Below are 17,270 nucleotides of genomic sequence, written 5' to 3' on the forward strand. Positions count from 1 at the left end.
GTGACGACTCTCAATTCAAACCGGCGTACGCCGAAACTCTCAACAGTCTACAGACTCACCTCTAGATAAACTGCTTTTTCGGCGCTTGACCAGTTTGACCAGGCTGTCAAGGCCGTTGTAGATGCGATATAGACAAGAAAATAAAAAACATCCAGCAGTCGCAACTGGGTGTCTTTAAAACTCTGATAGTATCTAACTCCACTTTCGGCAGAGCCTTAATCGAACCCGAGCGCCCCGGTGTCCAAAACGAGTACACCCATTGTGATTCTTTTAGCGGCTACTGCAGATTGCAGACTGTCGTTGTAGCATTTGTAGCTAGCTAGCTAAACACATTTACGTGGTTTGTAACAACAGTTTGCCAGCGGTATTAAAATAGTCTGGTGGGGAAGTTTAGGAGAGAGGAAATGAACAGTCGACTGCAAGAGATCCGAGAGCGACAAAAACTTAGGCGAAAGCTTTTAGCTCAACAGGCAAGTGGACTGTGAACCCCCTGTTGCACCTAGCAAGTAGCTAATTTAAAAATTTAAGTCGACCAGACAGCTAACTTTAGCTGTAGCTGTAAATGATATGTAGAAATAGCAGTTTCGATTGTATAATGAAGAGGAACAGAGTTTTGTCCTGTCGCACAAATGCATCCATGGGTGATAACTTAGCTGACAGATCCCCTTCAAATATTCACATTGGTCGCCCTCGAGTGGACTCAAGGCGAAAATAACTTCACTGTAAATGCAACTGAATGATGTCAACATGTTGAGGTTATTTAATATGGCAACACAAATTAAAAACATTTTTTGCCGTATGTAAACGACATAGCTAACCGTAACATGTCAGTAAAACAAAATACTTAGCGCATGTACACTGTATGAACTACATGTACAAGTTGTGCATTCTATAGTAAAGGAGTTAACGCCAGCAATTTTTAAATATTTGATAGTTTACTCGCTTTCTCATTCTAACCACAGTTGGGAGCTGAAAGCGCAGACAGTATTGGAGCTGTCCTAAACAGTAAAGATGAACTGAAGGAGATAGAGGAGACAAGAGAAACATGCAGGTAAGGCATAATATAATCCTAAAATTAAATTAGTTAAGTTAGTTGAGTTAGTTTAATATGTTCAGTGTCTGCACAAATAAAAAAAAAAGTTGTGCACTTATTGAGGATTGAGGACAAACCTGTTTTTGTAAATATTTGTCCATCTTTCTTGTAAGTTTTGTCTTGTTGTCATTGCCAAAATGTGGGTTTTGTGGTTTATTGAGGGAATTAATCTGAAAATGTCTGTTTACAGGTCATCATTTGATAGTTCAGTTGTACCCTCCAAAAGGAAGGTACAGACGGAGGGAGATGACACAGAGGAAGATGTGGAAGAACAAAAGGTGAGCATAATCATGTTTGTGAGCATTATGACTCTTCATGGGTCAAAAATCCTTCTATCTTAGTATTGTATGCAATGATAGCCAAATTATATCTCTGATTTACAAACAAATATTACTGTGATTCACCTCATAAAAACAAAATCAACCTGAGAAGGAGACAACTGAAGTAGATAAGAAAAATAAGCCAAACATAGATAGAATGAAAGAAGACAACTAATATCGGGACAAGTTGTTTTGTACGTATGCATCAGGAAGTGCTTCAAAGGATGACACTGACTGAACGGCTGCCTTTCTCAGACAGGCTGTTCCTCAGGTCACTCGAAAACAAAGGTGTGGTTCCTGGTAGTGGAACGGCCCTTGCCTGAGGATGTTTGTCGCATAGAAGAGCGATGCATTGTTCTTCATTGTTAGCTAAGATTTACAGAAAAGGCGTAAATGAATCTTGAACTTTATCTTGTATCTGGCTGTGCTCCATTGAACTGTTTTAATGACATTATACAACTCAAGCAAAGAAAGAACAAGGTGGACAAAACCCTACTTTCACATGCAATGCACGTCATATGCAATGCTTTTGTTTTTGCTCCCATTTTGGAAAATTTATTTATTGACAACTCATACAAATCATGAACTCAGTAAATCTACTTTTCTCCCATTTTGAAGTCAAAAGTGAAAAACTTTTCTTTCAAACAAAAGACATATTCCTCTCGGATTTTAAGCGGAAATGTTCACGCTTCTTCAGAACTTTGAGAAACATGCCTGTGCTCCACATTCCACATGTGCAATAATTATGTTGTTTAATCAGCATCTTGATATGCCGCATATGTCAGATTCCTGAATTATTAAAGGATTCGTGCTCACTAACACAGATATTTACGAATTTGGGCTTAAAATCACAGGCAAATTAGTCTCTTGTGTGCATGAATAATCTTATTTTTTTAATATTGTTTTGTAGGGTCTAAGTTCAGTTTTTAATGTGTCAGATACATATTTAATGAACATCTCACTATCAGCTAGATTAGTCTAGATGACCGCAACTGCAAGAACTCATTGAATCGTACACACTGAACATTTAAAATGCCTTGTATTTCTTTCTCTCTCTCTGTTTCTCATCTTTCCTGTTTTTTCATTTGTTCCTTTGGCATTGACAAAAATATGATTAATCGAATTGTATTTTGTGTGTGTGTTAGGATGAGGTGGAGATGCAGCAGCCAGAGGAAAGCAACCCGTACGAGGAAGTGTACAAGGACTCGAGCACTTTCCTTAAGGTTGGAAAACTTGCCCTCTTTCTATGACACACACTAGTTTTCTCTTCTTCATCTCTCTGTGTTATGTCACCAGTCATGTTTTTGTGACCTTACAAGCTAATGTTCTATTTGTAAATTCTGCACTAATTCGAAATCAGATTTGGCTGTTAAAAGTATAAAAGTAAGTATAAACTTTTGTGAGTGTAGAAAGTAGTTTCATTAGAAAATTTCAACAATAATTGATGGGAAAAATCTCTGTCGTATTTGATGGGTTTTGATTGTTTTTTTTTGTCACGAGTTGATAGCCGTGACCTTATAAATCTACAGTGACGGAAGTAATACTGGTATTATTGTAGGGAAGTAGCAGTGAGAAGAACCTGAGACATCTCGCTGGTATTCAGAATGAGTTGTACAGTCTGACAACCCAGCAGGCCTTGGAACATTATTTTTCTTTCTTGTGTTCAGGTGCAGTAAGATAAGATAAGATAAGAACCTTATTGATGCCGCAGGAAATTGTTGTGCCAGGGTTACAATACAAAGAAGCATACAAAAGTAGCAAGTAATTTTTCACACAAAATATAAAAATAACAGCGTAATATATAAAAAAAATAACAGTACTATACTATAAAAAATACACAGTTTGTTCCCAAAGTAAGATTAGTTACCCAAATCATTTTAGCTGTAATTGTGCATTTTCAATTTTCCAGGGTTGTACACTTTTTCTTTTTTTTTGTTATGTAATGAAGATCTTTCAAATGTTTGTTCAAATCTCACTTTCAATATAATAACAATTATTTAAAAGAAAGACATAGGCACGTCAAAGGGAAAGTAGAGGCCTGTACTACAAAGCACGGTAAGTGTACTTAGGATATCTTTTCATTATGTGGCCTCACAAAGCCAAACAAACACTGTCTCGCCACGCATATTTTACAAACAAAGAGCACATTATTATATAAGGCAGTCCAGACTAAATACAACATAGCTGTAGCTGCCAAATGCAGGAAGGACAGTCGGTAAAAAAAAATCACTCGGCCGTCTGAATGTGTAAATGAATAAGCTGGTAATATCACTGCCCCATCACCAGGACACAAGCAGGCCTGACTTACATTGTGTCTTCCATTAAATTAATACTTTGCTGATACTTTTTGTTTTACGGTTTTGTTCTTTCATCTGTAGCCCTGACATTGTCAAATGGGCATGTCGGCAAATAAGAAATAAATAGGCTACAAAAGCATAATTCATAGAGGTACTTTCAGGTCTTACATGTAAATTAGGTACAAGGCTCTAGCACTTCAGTCAGTCTCTGCTGTAGGATGATATTGGAAAGCAAAATCACAATGAAATGGTTTTGAGATTGTTTGCAGCCAACAGGAAAAAACAGAAAGGAAGGAGACAGGGAGTGCCTTCTATAAGAGTACATGTTTGTAAATTTTTATATGTTACCCCAAACATCACCTGCATCAGAGTAAAGCAGGCACGCAGAGCTCTTATAATACCAGATTTTGACTGCAGTCACGTGGAACATGATTTTCCTCCCATTAAATCAGGAAAATTTAGGGTTTTTCTGCCAGCGACAGTTTCTGCTGTTTTTTTTTTTTAATTTATTATTATATTCATCATAGTTTTCCATTATAACAACCTGTTCCTGCGTCAAATTCCTCACCAAACACGATTGTTTTTGTGGGAACGTACACAGAGTCTGAAACAGAAAGCCTGGGAGGGCTGATAACCAATAACCTGTCACTTGTTATCCCTGGTTTTGTGGGCTTGTCAAGGTAGCCTGTGCAGAGAAAGTCTGTCTGTGTCAAACATGTGTTTTGTCACCATTTCCTGATTGTGGCAACACAAACATTGCCTGCATCAACCACAGCCCCAGCTTTCTTTTAAACCATTTCTCTGTTGTGGTCTGACTCACTGAATTTCAGATAGATTAGTGATGCTACAACTCTGGTTTTAAAAAAGTAGGGATGCTTTGTAAATTGTAATTCAAGGCAGAATGCGATCATTTGCAACCCCCCCTCCCTGTGTTTACCATCATTTATTTTACAAAGTGTTCCATCTAGTAATGCCCTTTATGCAATCACGTGTTTCCCAAAGTGGACATCTTCGACCCATCCTCGGTGGTGAATGACTGAGTGTTTTGAGGACGCTCCTTTCGTACCCAGTCATGACTACTATCACCTGTTACCAGTGAACCTGCTTATCAGTGGGACATTCCCAAAAGGTCTTTTTTTGTTGGTTTGTTTGTTTGTTTTTTCTAGCATTCCCAGCATTTTTCCCAGTCTTGTGTTGCCGCTGTTTGCATCAAATTCAACAGAAATCAAATAAGTTGATGAAGTAGAACATTAAATATATTTCACTAAGCAGGACTTATTTAGATACTTGCAATTGAGGGATTATTACACCAAAAACATTAAAACTAATGAGGATAAAATTTTTCCTATTATAAAAATACTGGTTCAGTCATATAGCCATGCCATCCCAAAAGCAGTATCTGCTCTATATGGCTGCTTAATGGAATCTAAAAAAGAATCAACATTATATGTTAAAGCCAAATGGGAAAGGGAGATGGGTGAAGAGATATCAGAAGGGATATGGCACGATCTGTGGAAATCATACCACACTACTACACAGTCACAGAGAGAATTTAACTGGAAAAACGTAATTCAATATTTTATCACACCTAGAGTCAAAAGCAAACAGATAAGCACTCAACAGTCATGCTGGAGATTGTGTAATCACATAGATCCAGATCACACACACATTATCTGGAAATGTACAAACAGCCCTTCTGGGGGAGCGTTTCTTCAGTTCTCTGTGATGTCTTGGGTTATGTCATTCCTAAATCTTGCTTTGTTATGTACTTCGGGCATTTGAATGGATCGGTGGATGTTGGAGACCAATATCTGGTTTCTGGTTTCCAAGATTCTCCTGGTGGCCATTACCAAAAACTGACTCAAGACTGAGACCCCGAGTAAAAAAAATGGATGTCAATCTTAAAAGAAACATTTTAACGATGGAGCAACTGACAGTCAAATTAAAGGTGAAAGATGACCTCTTTGTAAAAAGATGGAGAAAATGGTTTTTATATATTTTCTTTGTCCTTTTTTTCAGTTTAGTGCATGTCTAAAAGCATTAGCAGATTAATTGTTTTCTGTTTTGTTTTAGTTTCACATTAATGAGACTAAAATAAAAGATCGAACAAAAATAGATTCTGTTGTGTCATTGCCAGGGAGGAAGTGTGATCTATAGCTGTGCACGTCACAATGGAGCAATGAGAAAAACAAGTCTGCTGTGAAACTCGTGATCCAAAGCTAGAAAGACAAGTTTTGATGAGTGAGCGGGATCTGAACCATGAAACTATACTTGAACAAAGCTAATGGAATGAAGGTTACTCAGTTGCGGGATTCACCTGGTGTCAACCATAGGTGTCTATAAACACACTGTAAAATGTATTTAGTCTCGCCGTCTATCATTACAGGTTAGAAAGAGTTTAAGAGATGGGTGATTTCACTCTTCAAACATGACATGAGTTTACGATATACACGACCAGCTTTTGTTGTAGTGAAGAATACGATGCCACTAAAGGTTTATCACACTATTAAAATAAACGTCAGATTTAATTGAAGTATTGAAAAGCTGGACGGTTGTCAAAGGTTATAGGGTTCGAAAGGGCACGTGATCTCGCAATGCGCTGTGTGCCGCTGGCAAAAGTTTTTTGTTTACATCACTTCGCGTTAGATATAGTGCTGCAAGAGAGAGAGACACACACCGTGAAAAAATGGACCGTACAAAAGAGAAGGGCAAGGGACCGTACAGAGACAAGCTGAACCCTGTTCCAAAGGCTCGGCATTTCGAAAAAATCAGTAACATTAGAGGAATCGATCCATATGAGCATGTGCAGTGATATTTATCTGGGTTTGCACATTGTATTTTCATTTGTTACCTCATTTGCTGTGTTATTTATCTGTTCGCACACAGTCTTTTGTTGTTGGCACCTTATGTGCACTGGCGCTGGAACTTTAACAGTGTCACTGCACCGCACAAGAATGTTTGTAATAAACTGAAAAGACTTGCCTAACATTATTGCTTGAGTAAATGGCATGGTCTCACAGAGGACTTCTTATGGCTCAATTAAAGTAGTTGAAATATAGTTTTATATATTGCTACTGAACTACAATATTTGTTATCACCATCAGGCGTAGTTTTATTAACTTTCTTTGTAAAGTGCAGGCCTGGTGTTTGTTGCCATATGAGCAAGTAGCAAGTGAGGAGATTTTCCTGCGCCTGACATATCAATGACATGTTGAGGATAAATAGAAACAAGCAGAGGAATATTCACAGCCCTATCCCATCATAACTGGCGCCATTGTTCATGGGATTTGCAGTTTGTGTTTCAAATGTGTTCTAAAATGCTTGAATAGACATCCAGTGATTTATTTGTTCTGTATGTTGTCTCTGTTAATGCTGATATATTTCTACCCTCTTACCACTACGTTTCTCTTTTTTTCAGGGAACCCAGAGTTTGAACCCTCACAATGACTACTGTCAGCACTTTGTCGACACAGGCCACAGACCACAAAACTTCATTAGAGATGTTGGTGAGTGTGTGTGCTTGTTTTTAAATACATGCACTTTCCTTTGTGCGGTTATGAACTTGCTGTATTCCGTGGTTCAGGCTTGGCTGACCGATTTGAAGAATACCCTAAACTTCGAGAGCTGATCAGACTGAAGGATGAACTCATCTCCACCACCAACACCCCTCCCATGTATGTTACCTGGAAAAAAAATACTTTTATTTTAAAAGAGTATTTCAAGCTGTAATCGAGTGATTTGAAAAATGTTGGCTCTGTTTAAGGCATGTGTGTCTGTGTGTTTAGGTACCTCCAGGCTGACCCAGAGCACTTTGACTTGCAGGAATTAAAGTGCAAGTTTGATGTGATTCTGCTTGAACCTCCTTTAGAAGAATACTATAGAGAATCAGGCATCAGCCACACAGAACGTTTCTGGACATGGGATGATGTATGTATACACTTTGGTCTGGTCTCTGCTGCGATGTTAATAAGTATACAACAGGAGAACAAAACTATTAGGTATGTGTGGTCAGTGCAAAGCACCTCATGAATGTTGACAAGGTGAGAGGCGGGGTTCACCCTGGAGTGGTTGCCTGTCAATCACAGGGCTGACACACAAAGTCACACACACACTCACACCTAGGGGCAATGTAGAGTGGTCAGTTAACCTACTGTGCATGTTTTTGGGACTGTCAGAGGAAACCGGAGTACACAGAGAAAACCCACACAGACACAGGGAGAACATCATGCAAACTCCACACAGAAGGGCCCAGACCTGGACTCAAACCTGGAACCCACTTGCTGTGTGGCAGCAGTGCCTAAAGTGGTTTATGAAGGATATATTCACTCTGCATGATTCGTGATTATGGCATCATTGTCACTCACTCCTCTTTCCCTTTGCTGCTTTCTCCTATTGTAGATCATGAAACTGGAAATTGAGGAGATATCAGCGCTACGTTCCTTTGTCTTTCTCTGGTGTGGCTCCGGTGAAGGCCTGGATTTGGGCAGAAAGGTAACAGGATCCCTCATTCAGTTAAAAGCGCACATTAATTTACAGTCAAAGTCTAGCTTGGTATCCAAAATGGATGCAGTATTTTAAACTGGCTTTGTAAGGGTTTGCAGCGTGAAACGTGTGTTATTTTTCACTGCTTGTCAGATGACTTCACTGGTTTAGTGTGTACATGCGTCAGGCAACTGTTAAAACTGGCGAAAAGTTATGACATAGGAATTTGGGTTGTCTTTCCATGTTGATGATCAAAGGCTGGGACCTTCCGACTGATTCTCATGAATGCGTTATCTTGGGAACATCTGAAGGAATTTTTTTTTTTTTTTTTGTCCAAATTTGATGACCTCACTAAACATGTTTTAAGCCATAACTCAAGAATTCATGCACTGATTGTGACAAAATTTTCCATATAGGATCATTCTGTTACCACAACGTTAAGATTACACAATCTAGATCTGCAGTCTTTAATGTAGAGCTGCAGTATTTTAGTGCAGCAGTGGGAAGTGGTACAAGTGTGGAGTGATAGGGGCGCAGGAGGGATATTTGCGCTGCTGGCTACATGGACTAATTGTTTCATTCAGAATAGATATTTTTACTTTTGGGTCTATGTTACCTCTCTGTATCTGTTATGTGTCTACATCTATCTTGAAAATCCAGGTGGATTTTCAGCAGGATCAGGATTATCTTCTTTTTTTTTTCTCTCTCTTTTCAAAACTGTCCTTTTGAAATACCTAAAAACATCATTTGATCTGGATTCTGGGTAGGGTTGAATTACCAAATCCATATGCCAGTTTTCTGGGATCAGGATCACACCTCCTGTTTCTGAAAGGCCAAATTTTGGGATATTTTGAGATCTAATCCTGTCTAGATAATTCTGATCTAGATAAAAGGTTTTGAAATACCGGACCCAGGTCACTGACAGTGCAACATGTGACCAAGCTCAGTCTTCTGTACTCCTTTATAAAAACAGTCTCTAAGTGAAGACAACATGTTTCTCGCTTGAAACTATTAATTTCATTTCAATAAAGTGACCATTTGTATTTTGCCAAAAAAAAAGTGCTCTTCATACCTTTGATTAAATTCTAATGTACATTTAATGTATGTCATTTCATCTCCTGCACGGAAACATCTTGATTTATTTCCAGTAAGCAGTCAGGTGAAATGTGTGTCTTTGTTCCGTTCTTGTATCTTGGTGTGAGGTGTGTCCTCTTTTCAGTTGTCAGCAACAATGAGTCACAGCGTGACTGTGTTGTAAAATAGATTTAACTGCATAGTAGGTGCTGCAGGTGATTTTTTTTTTTTCCAACTTTTTTTTTTTTGCAACTAGTATTTCCATTAAAAATGTGGTCAAGGGTTTTTCCTACCGTCTTTTACCAAAACGTTCAAATTCATTTAAAGACAAACTGATGTCAAGTTTTCTGTGTGATACAACTACAGGCTACCAGAGGAATTTTGGTTTAATGTTTAAGTTCTCTCAGATTGTTCTGAATGTTTTGTTAGTGCCATTAGCTAAAGCACAATAAAAGCAAAGTGTGGACAAACTTTAAGAAAGGGTAGGCTGGTCTTTTTTGTATTGTGAAAAACTACATTGGCCTCCTTTTTTTTTTTTTCATTTCAAAGAATAGCAACCAGCCAAACTGGAATGACAGCCAAAGCTGCGAAACCGTGTTAAAAACAAATTCAACACTAAATGAAATACTTGTTTCCCCCACCATAATATTTTCCCTTATTGCATCCATTTCAGTGTTTGAGGAAATGGGGCTTTAGGCGGTGTGAGGATATCTGTTGGATAAAGACCAACAAGAACAACCCAGGAAAGACCAAGGCGCTGGACCCAAAAGCAGTATTCCAGAGGACCAAGGTACACACACACATATATACACACACATGCTTCAAACACTTTAGACATTATATCATGTTTACATCTACACTTATTCATTTAAAATTAATGCAGTTTTAATTGTAAATCGTTACGTCTACAACACATTTCCCCAAGGAACATTGTCTAATGGGAATCAAAGGAACAGTGCGCAGGAGTACTGATGGTGACTTCATCCATGCCAACGTGGACATCGACCTGATCATCACCGAGGAGCCTGAGATGGGAAATGTGGAGAAGCCTGTGGAGATCTTCCACATCATCGAACATTTCTGTTTGGGCCGCAGGAGGTTACACCTGTTTGGACGAGACTCAACCATCAGACCAGGTGAGATGAACTCGCTCTTTGCTTAGAAAATAGAAGTGATAACTGCATGTTATACAAACCAGATTCCATATATTTTCAGTGTAATTCCAAACAGAATGCATTTTTTGCAGTCAAACAAACTGTTTTTACTGCTACAGAGTGATATGAAGAGTTCACAAGCCCATGAAGTGATACCTTTTATACAGTCATGTCACCCCACCCTTGTCTGTAAATGACAGCCTTTCACAGATGCACTTTTTATACCCAGTCATGATACTATCGCCTGTTACCAATGAACCAGTTTACCTGAGAAATGTTCCAGATAGGAGATTTTCAGCAGTTCACAACTTTCTTTTGTTGCCCCCATCCCAACTTGTTTGGAACATGTTGCTGGTATCAACTGTGGAATAGGCATGTATTACTATTACTATAGTACTATTACTAAAACTGTGAACTTGATGAGGAACAACATTACAAATATTGCCTTTATATTGTTTTCACCTGATTATATGTCAAAATGGATTAGTTTAACTTAATTTCGGATTAGCTAAATTATCACCTTCTTTTATTTGTGTTTCATGTATTGTCCAAACTTTTTTGGAATCAAGATTGTATGTTCACCTTTGGTTTCTTAGTGTTTTATTTTCCTCTGTGGCTCTGTTTGTTTGTCAGCAGCCATGTTTTATGTTTTTGTTTTCTTGTCTTGCTAGGCTGGCTGACAGTGGGTCCTACATTAACAAACAGTAACTTTAACCCAGAGACCTACGCCTCGCATTTTGCATTGCCCAATTCCCACCTATCCGGCTGCACGGAAGAAATAGAGAGGCTACGGCCCAAATCTCCCCCTGCTAAACTGAAGTCAGACCGTGGTGGTGGAGCACCCAGAGGGGGACGTGGAGGACCGAATGCAGGAAGAGGCGGAGACAGAGGTCGTGAAAGAAACCGACCAAATTTCCGCGGGGACAGGGGAGGGTTCAGGGGCAGGGGAGGGCCACATCGGGGCTTTCCACCTCGCTAAATGACAAAGCTCTTGGAAGCCAGGTTGAGGTTTGGAATTCCATTCTGCATTATCTGCAGCCAGCATCGTTTGGTATGCAGATGCGGTTTGGATGATCAGTCTTTTTGGCTATTGTGCTTGAGTGTTTATATAATGGGAACTGAATGGATATTGTCTGAATAAACCTTATTTGTACTTTTTGTGTTTGTGTATTGATTAGATAGTCCAGTTGCATTTGATTCAATCTCTTTGGGATAGCTGAGACCTGGATTTTTTTTTAATCATTATTATTATTATATTTTATTAATTCCAAACTGGCTGCCATGTCAGGCACCCGGGGAGCAAATTTGGGGGTTAAGTGCCTTGCTCAAGGGCACCAACTGTCTAATAGAGGGTGGCGTTGGGCATTATTAATCACTCCACCACACCCAAATTTTTCCTGCCAGTCCGGGGTGGAACTGAACCGGCGACACTCCAGTCACAAGCTGCTTCTCGACCCGCTAAGCCACGGCTGCCCAAAATTAGGATATCCGCAGGCATCTCAACGTGCTTTTACACTGTCACTAATAATCTACACCTTGTGATGTAGTGGTTTATTAATGCCTGTTGTATACCTTAATTAGGCTGGCAGCTACAGCTCCTTGTGCATTCTGTTGATGTGTGGAGGATGCCAGTCAGGCGGAGTTAAGAAAGGGTGTCATTTCTCATGTCTTGACTATTGAGCGAATTGCCGTGAAATAAAGACCACATGTTCCTGCCCTTCTCAAGGTCAATTGTAATAACTTCAATAATCTGCTGACTTCACCTCAAGTCATCATCACTACAGATTTTGAATGTTCAATATTTTGGTTTATAAAAAAAATATCTGCTGTAATGAAATTTCCAGTCTTGGTATTTACAGCCTTCCAGAAGCCCAAACATGGTTGCAGTGTAGTTCAGCTTTTGTGTCAAACATTTTGCTTTTTAATATCGTGGATACTTGAGTTTTGCAAAGATTGATGCAGGTGTTTTTATGTCTTATTTTACTTCCTCCTCAATACTGTGTTGGCTTTTCCTGGCCTTCTCTGTCCCATGTCAGTCCTTTTAGTTAAACAAAAGCTGACTGACATGATTGACTAATGACAGGTTGCGAAACTCAATACATTTTAACACTGAATTGATGCCAAATGAATCAAGTAACTGTGTAACATTCCTTTGACGTAACTAGAAGGTTCAGATCCAACCCACTCTTTTAAAACTTGTCCTTCTCGCTTTGGGTCACAAGCTTCACAGAAGACTTGTTTTTTTGTTTGTTTGTTTGTTTTGTTTTTAGTTTTTTGTTTGCTTGTGTTTGTTTTTTCTCAGTGCTTCATTAATTCTAATCTAAATGGATGAAGAGCACTTAATTCACACCTGCTATGGGCAAAACAAAATCTTTACCTGACTGCTTGGTCTTTTTATCTATGTATTTATTTACATTTTGTAAGTACAGTTAATCTACACTTTTGATATAATAATTCAAACCCTGATTACAAAAAAGTGGTGACATAGCCTCCCCTGCTAATCCTTTTCAACATGATCAGACAGGACAACGACAACAGGTTTAATGTTTTACCTCATCAACTTCTTGTTTTTTTTTTGTTTGTTTGTTTGTGTGTACTCATTCTGAATTTGATGCCAGCAACACATTTCAAACACCTTGTGACGGAGACAAAAGACTGGGAAAGTTTCTGATTGTGTTTTTCCATCAGCCAACAGTACTGCTCCTGCGGCAGTGATTACTTTGATGGCAGTGCACAAGTTTTTCTACTTATGCACTGCCTCATGCATTGAAAAGATGGCACACCGTCAAGGTAGTCAGTGTCATCCTAGTTGCATATATTATTAAAATGACATTGTTAACATATTTCAGACATAGATCTTTGTTAGAATGTTAGCAAGTTCCTTACTGACAGTTCTCAAGACAAGGACAATTCAGCACAAGTGTACAGCAAACCACACCCCAAAGTGGGCAGCAAAATGGAGTATTTTGGAGTAACAATACACAGTTTGTTAGGTATGTTGAGTTTTAGCTCCAGGATGAGATAAAATATTGAAATTTATATTTTAGTTTTAAATAGGCAGACTATTTTCATTACCAACACATTTACATCTCTTAACCATTTTGTACATAGTGGAATACAGACTGATGGGTCTGACTGGGTTCTTGAGTCCTGATTTTACTGAAGACAATAGAAATTTTTAACCTATTTTTAAGTGTCAAAAGTCTGCAGGAGTACAATAGTACTCATTGATAAGTTGCATTGCATTGCTTTTCAAGGTGGGGCTTCTCTACAGTCAATAATGCTATATTAACTGAGTACAATTGTAGAATTAAGAGTGTCACTGAAGGCTGTCTAGATGAATTGCTTGTGGAAACAGGGCTTTATTTGACATTCATTTCATTCGGTACATACCAATATAACATAAAAGTGGCTTCTGACTGGACTCAGTTTTTTGTTGAACTTAAATTGGGTTACTTACATGTTAGATAAATACTTTTTGGATGCAGACGTTTGTACTATTTGTGACAAAAATTAACATAAACCTTGCTCATACAATGCTAGAAGTGAAACGGCACAGAGATCACCTTTTTTCAGCCTAGCCAAACAAAGAAGCATTGTCAAAATAGCTCAATCAAAGCATAATATTTAATTATTATGTCACAGATGGCAGCACAGTGACAGTTTTGACTGTTCCCGTTGATGGATTCTATACCTGCAGTACAGTCTTGGAGGTTGTGAAGCACAAAAACAAACATTCTCGTTTTTCCAGAATGTTGGCCCAAGCGCTAGTGTTGAATTCCTGTACATTCTGAAGCTGCCATACGATGAGCAGGTGTGTCTCAGCCACTTGTATGAAGTAAGGGGAGAAGGAGGAGAATGAAAAATGTGGTAACCAGGAATGTCCATCAAGTTCCTAGTCTAGCTAACTTAAAATCTTACGGTGTAATAGTAAGAACATCACTCGGCATAATGTTGTCTTCATTCAAAAATTTGAATATCGGTTGGTTCTATTTATGAAAAACCTTTGTCTTTGTCTCCTCATTTCTCATCTTATAGAATTGCGTTAATTTGTTATGGGATATATGAATATGTTATGGCATATGTCTGTGCTTCATCCATATGCCCCTTGATCCAAGTGTTCAACCAGGGTTTGCTTCATCTTTGCTCAACAGATGCAGTATATTAGCTGTACATTCATAAGAATGCATTTCTCTATTTCAATGAAATATGAAAGGAGATCAAATTCTTCTAACAATGAACAATAGCGATCGGTCTGTAGTTCCTTAACTGTGAGTACTAGTGACCAGATCATTCCAGCAATGTAGAGAAGATGTGAGAAAAAAATGCTGCAGTTAAATTAATCCTAAAATAACATATGTTCTGTTGTTGCTTTTTATTGCATTTTCCCTCGTGAACCTGGTCTCTGCATCTCATTACAATGAGTCTTCAAAAAATAAAGAAATAAAAAAACAAGATCTGTTTGGCGTTGGTTCTCAAAAGTTTGACAATGTAGTCAAACCTGTTCAGTGTTACTTGAATACACATGACACCCTCACAGCAGGAACACAAAATCCCACGTTCTAATTATGCTAATGAGCTTGAGAATGTGATATGTGGCTAATCCAGAAAAATACCGATAACTTCCTCCTTCAGACTATAGAGGCTATAGAGTCTGGGCAAACAAATCACACAGAACACTGCCTTCTGTACAGCAGAGGCTGCATATCAGTGTCTTCAAATCACACGTAAATTGTTTCCTTTTATGCAGTGGCTCAAAGAAACGAAGAGAGCCTTTCTTTATTTTTAGCGTTTAAATGAGACTTATTCTCGTGACTCTTCCTCTGATTGGGTCCATCATTTGTCTGTGATGAAGGGAGGAAATAAATATCAGAAAGAGCTGACTGCACTGTGCTAAGCTACATCAGGCTGATTTGTTTATCAAGAACTGTGTTCAGAAAACTCCAAAAAAGTTATGTAAAACATAAATAAAACAGTATGTGATAATTTAGCTAATCCTAAAATAAAATAAGTTAATCCTTTTTGACATAAATTCAACTGAAAACAAGTTGGGGCAAGAGCAACAAAAGACAGTTGTGAACTGCTTAAAAACTCCTGTCTGGAACATTTCACAGGTAAACTGGTTCTTTACGTCCTACTATCATGACTGGGTATGAAAGGGGGTGAAGTTCAACCCCTTTGTCAAACACGATCGTATAAAATATTACCAAATAGGCTCATGATCATTTAATTTCTTCATTCAAATCTTCATTCATTCAGTTTATTTGCAAATTATTGCAATCTGGAATCAGGGTTGTACTTAATCCCCTCCAGCAGAAACAAAGGAAAAGACCAAAATTCAGAAAATTAGTGGTTGCACCAATACTATCTTCCTTGCTGTTATAAAATGTGGGTGTCCATATCTCACTCAAATATATCATAAGTCAGCAGCAAGTGGAATTGTGCAGCTACTTTTAGTCCTGCCAGCAAAGAATACAGTCTTCCTGTCAGAACATTTTTCTGTGTTCCAACCTGTACTAAGCAGCAATTTCAGTGGGATAGCAAAGTATGTTGAGCCTAAAGCAATGAATTTTTGTGTCACGAAGGTGGGTCTCTTTTCAATAGGCTTGATCGCTGTGTAACTTGTGCTGCACACCTAACCAGGTACTGAGGAGGTTATGTTCAAATTTTGGGATTTAAAATATAAAAAAAGTAAAAAGCACTGCCCTTTCTTTTCCTGTTGGTATGACAGTATTATTATCATCATCATCATCATCCTCTTGACTGAACTAGACAGGACCTTCATCTGTTTAGCTTGTTAGTGCAGCTAATCCAAACACTCATGACTTTGACCCAGGACGCACCCTGTGTAACCACATGGTTTTTGTGCCGAAACTTCTGGATGAGACACACTAGGGCGTGGCAAGGAATTGGTGTGTGACAAGCTTGTAAAACAATGTGTTTAAATTATTTGGTTACTGTCACTAAGGACAGTGAAGAGCACGTCGTTTTGTGATCTTTACATCACTCGATACATCATGGCAGTGCGAGAGTGTTAAAACCATATGTTTATTAAATTGAAATGGTGTCTAAAATGAGTTATGTTTATGTCTACTTTTATGATGAGATCCACAAATTTAACTTTTGCAAAAACTGAGGATTCTAAATTATTGTAAAATGTAAGAGTAATTGCTACATACATAAAAGCAAAATATATATAAAAGAGTGATATTGTTGTAATGCTTAATACTTGATTATGAGGTGGAACTTGTTGCAGCTGTCTGTAGAAAATAAGAGTCCTGATAAGACAGCAGACAACTAGATGAGGAAGGAAAATAAAGTGCCTTAACTGAAGTATATTTCTGAGGTACTTGTACTTTAATTGAGTCTTTCCGTTCTTCCTTGCATAATTGTTAAGGTGCGATGTGTAATATATAAAATGTAACATAATATAATGTATGTATACACTTGATTATATTCTATATGATAATGTTTATATAATGTAAGGTAATATCCATCCATCCATCCATTTTCTATAAAGCTTATCCGTCAGGGTCGCGGGGGAGCTGGAGCCTCTCCCAGCTGACTACGGGCGAGAGGCGGGGTTCACCCTGGACTGGTCGCCAGTCAATCGCAGGGCCAACACACAAAGACAGACAACCACACACTCTCACACTCACACCTAGGGGCAATTTAGAGTGTAAGGTAATATGATTAAAAATATATACATATATAGACTCCATAAAAGTCTTACTATATTTAATTTATGTTAAAAACTGACTGTTGTCACAATGAAGGACCTGCAGTTAACGCTCCATCTTACACTCTTGGTCTTTCCCACAGTCTGTACCTGAAGGAGCTGTTAACGCCC

The 17,270-nt window shown here is 38.4% G+C and overlaps 1 protein-coding gene across 1 annotated transcript; it reads left to right on the forward strand.

Annotated features, from left to right (window-relative positions):
* Positions 1 to 11,578, forward strand: mettl14 (methyltransferase 14, N6-adenosine-methyltransferase subun). The gene is made up of 11 exons (XM_046414448.1): positions 1 to 470; positions 963 to 1,051; positions 1,284 to 1,371; positions 2,559 to 2,636; positions 7,129 to 7,216; positions 7,294 to 7,384; positions 7,496 to 7,637; positions 8,109 to 8,201; positions 9,940 to 10,056; positions 10,192 to 10,402; positions 11,092 to 11,578. Exons 1-11 carry the CDS (start codon positions 405 to 407, stop codon positions 11,397 to 11,399), a joined length of 1,371 nt encoding a protein of 456 aa, XP_046270404.1. The 5' UTR covers positions 1 to 404; the 3' UTR covers positions 11,400 to 11,578.
* Positions 11,579 to 17,270: the final 5,692 nt, after the last annotated feature.

Source organism: Scatophagus argus, chromosome 2, assembly GCF_020382885.2.
Source record: "Scatophagus argus isolate fScaArg1 chromosome 2, fScaArg1.pri, whole genome shotgun sequence".
Lineage (NCBI taxonomy): Eukaryota > Metazoa > Chordata > Actinopteri > Scatophagidae > Scatophagus > Scatophagus argus.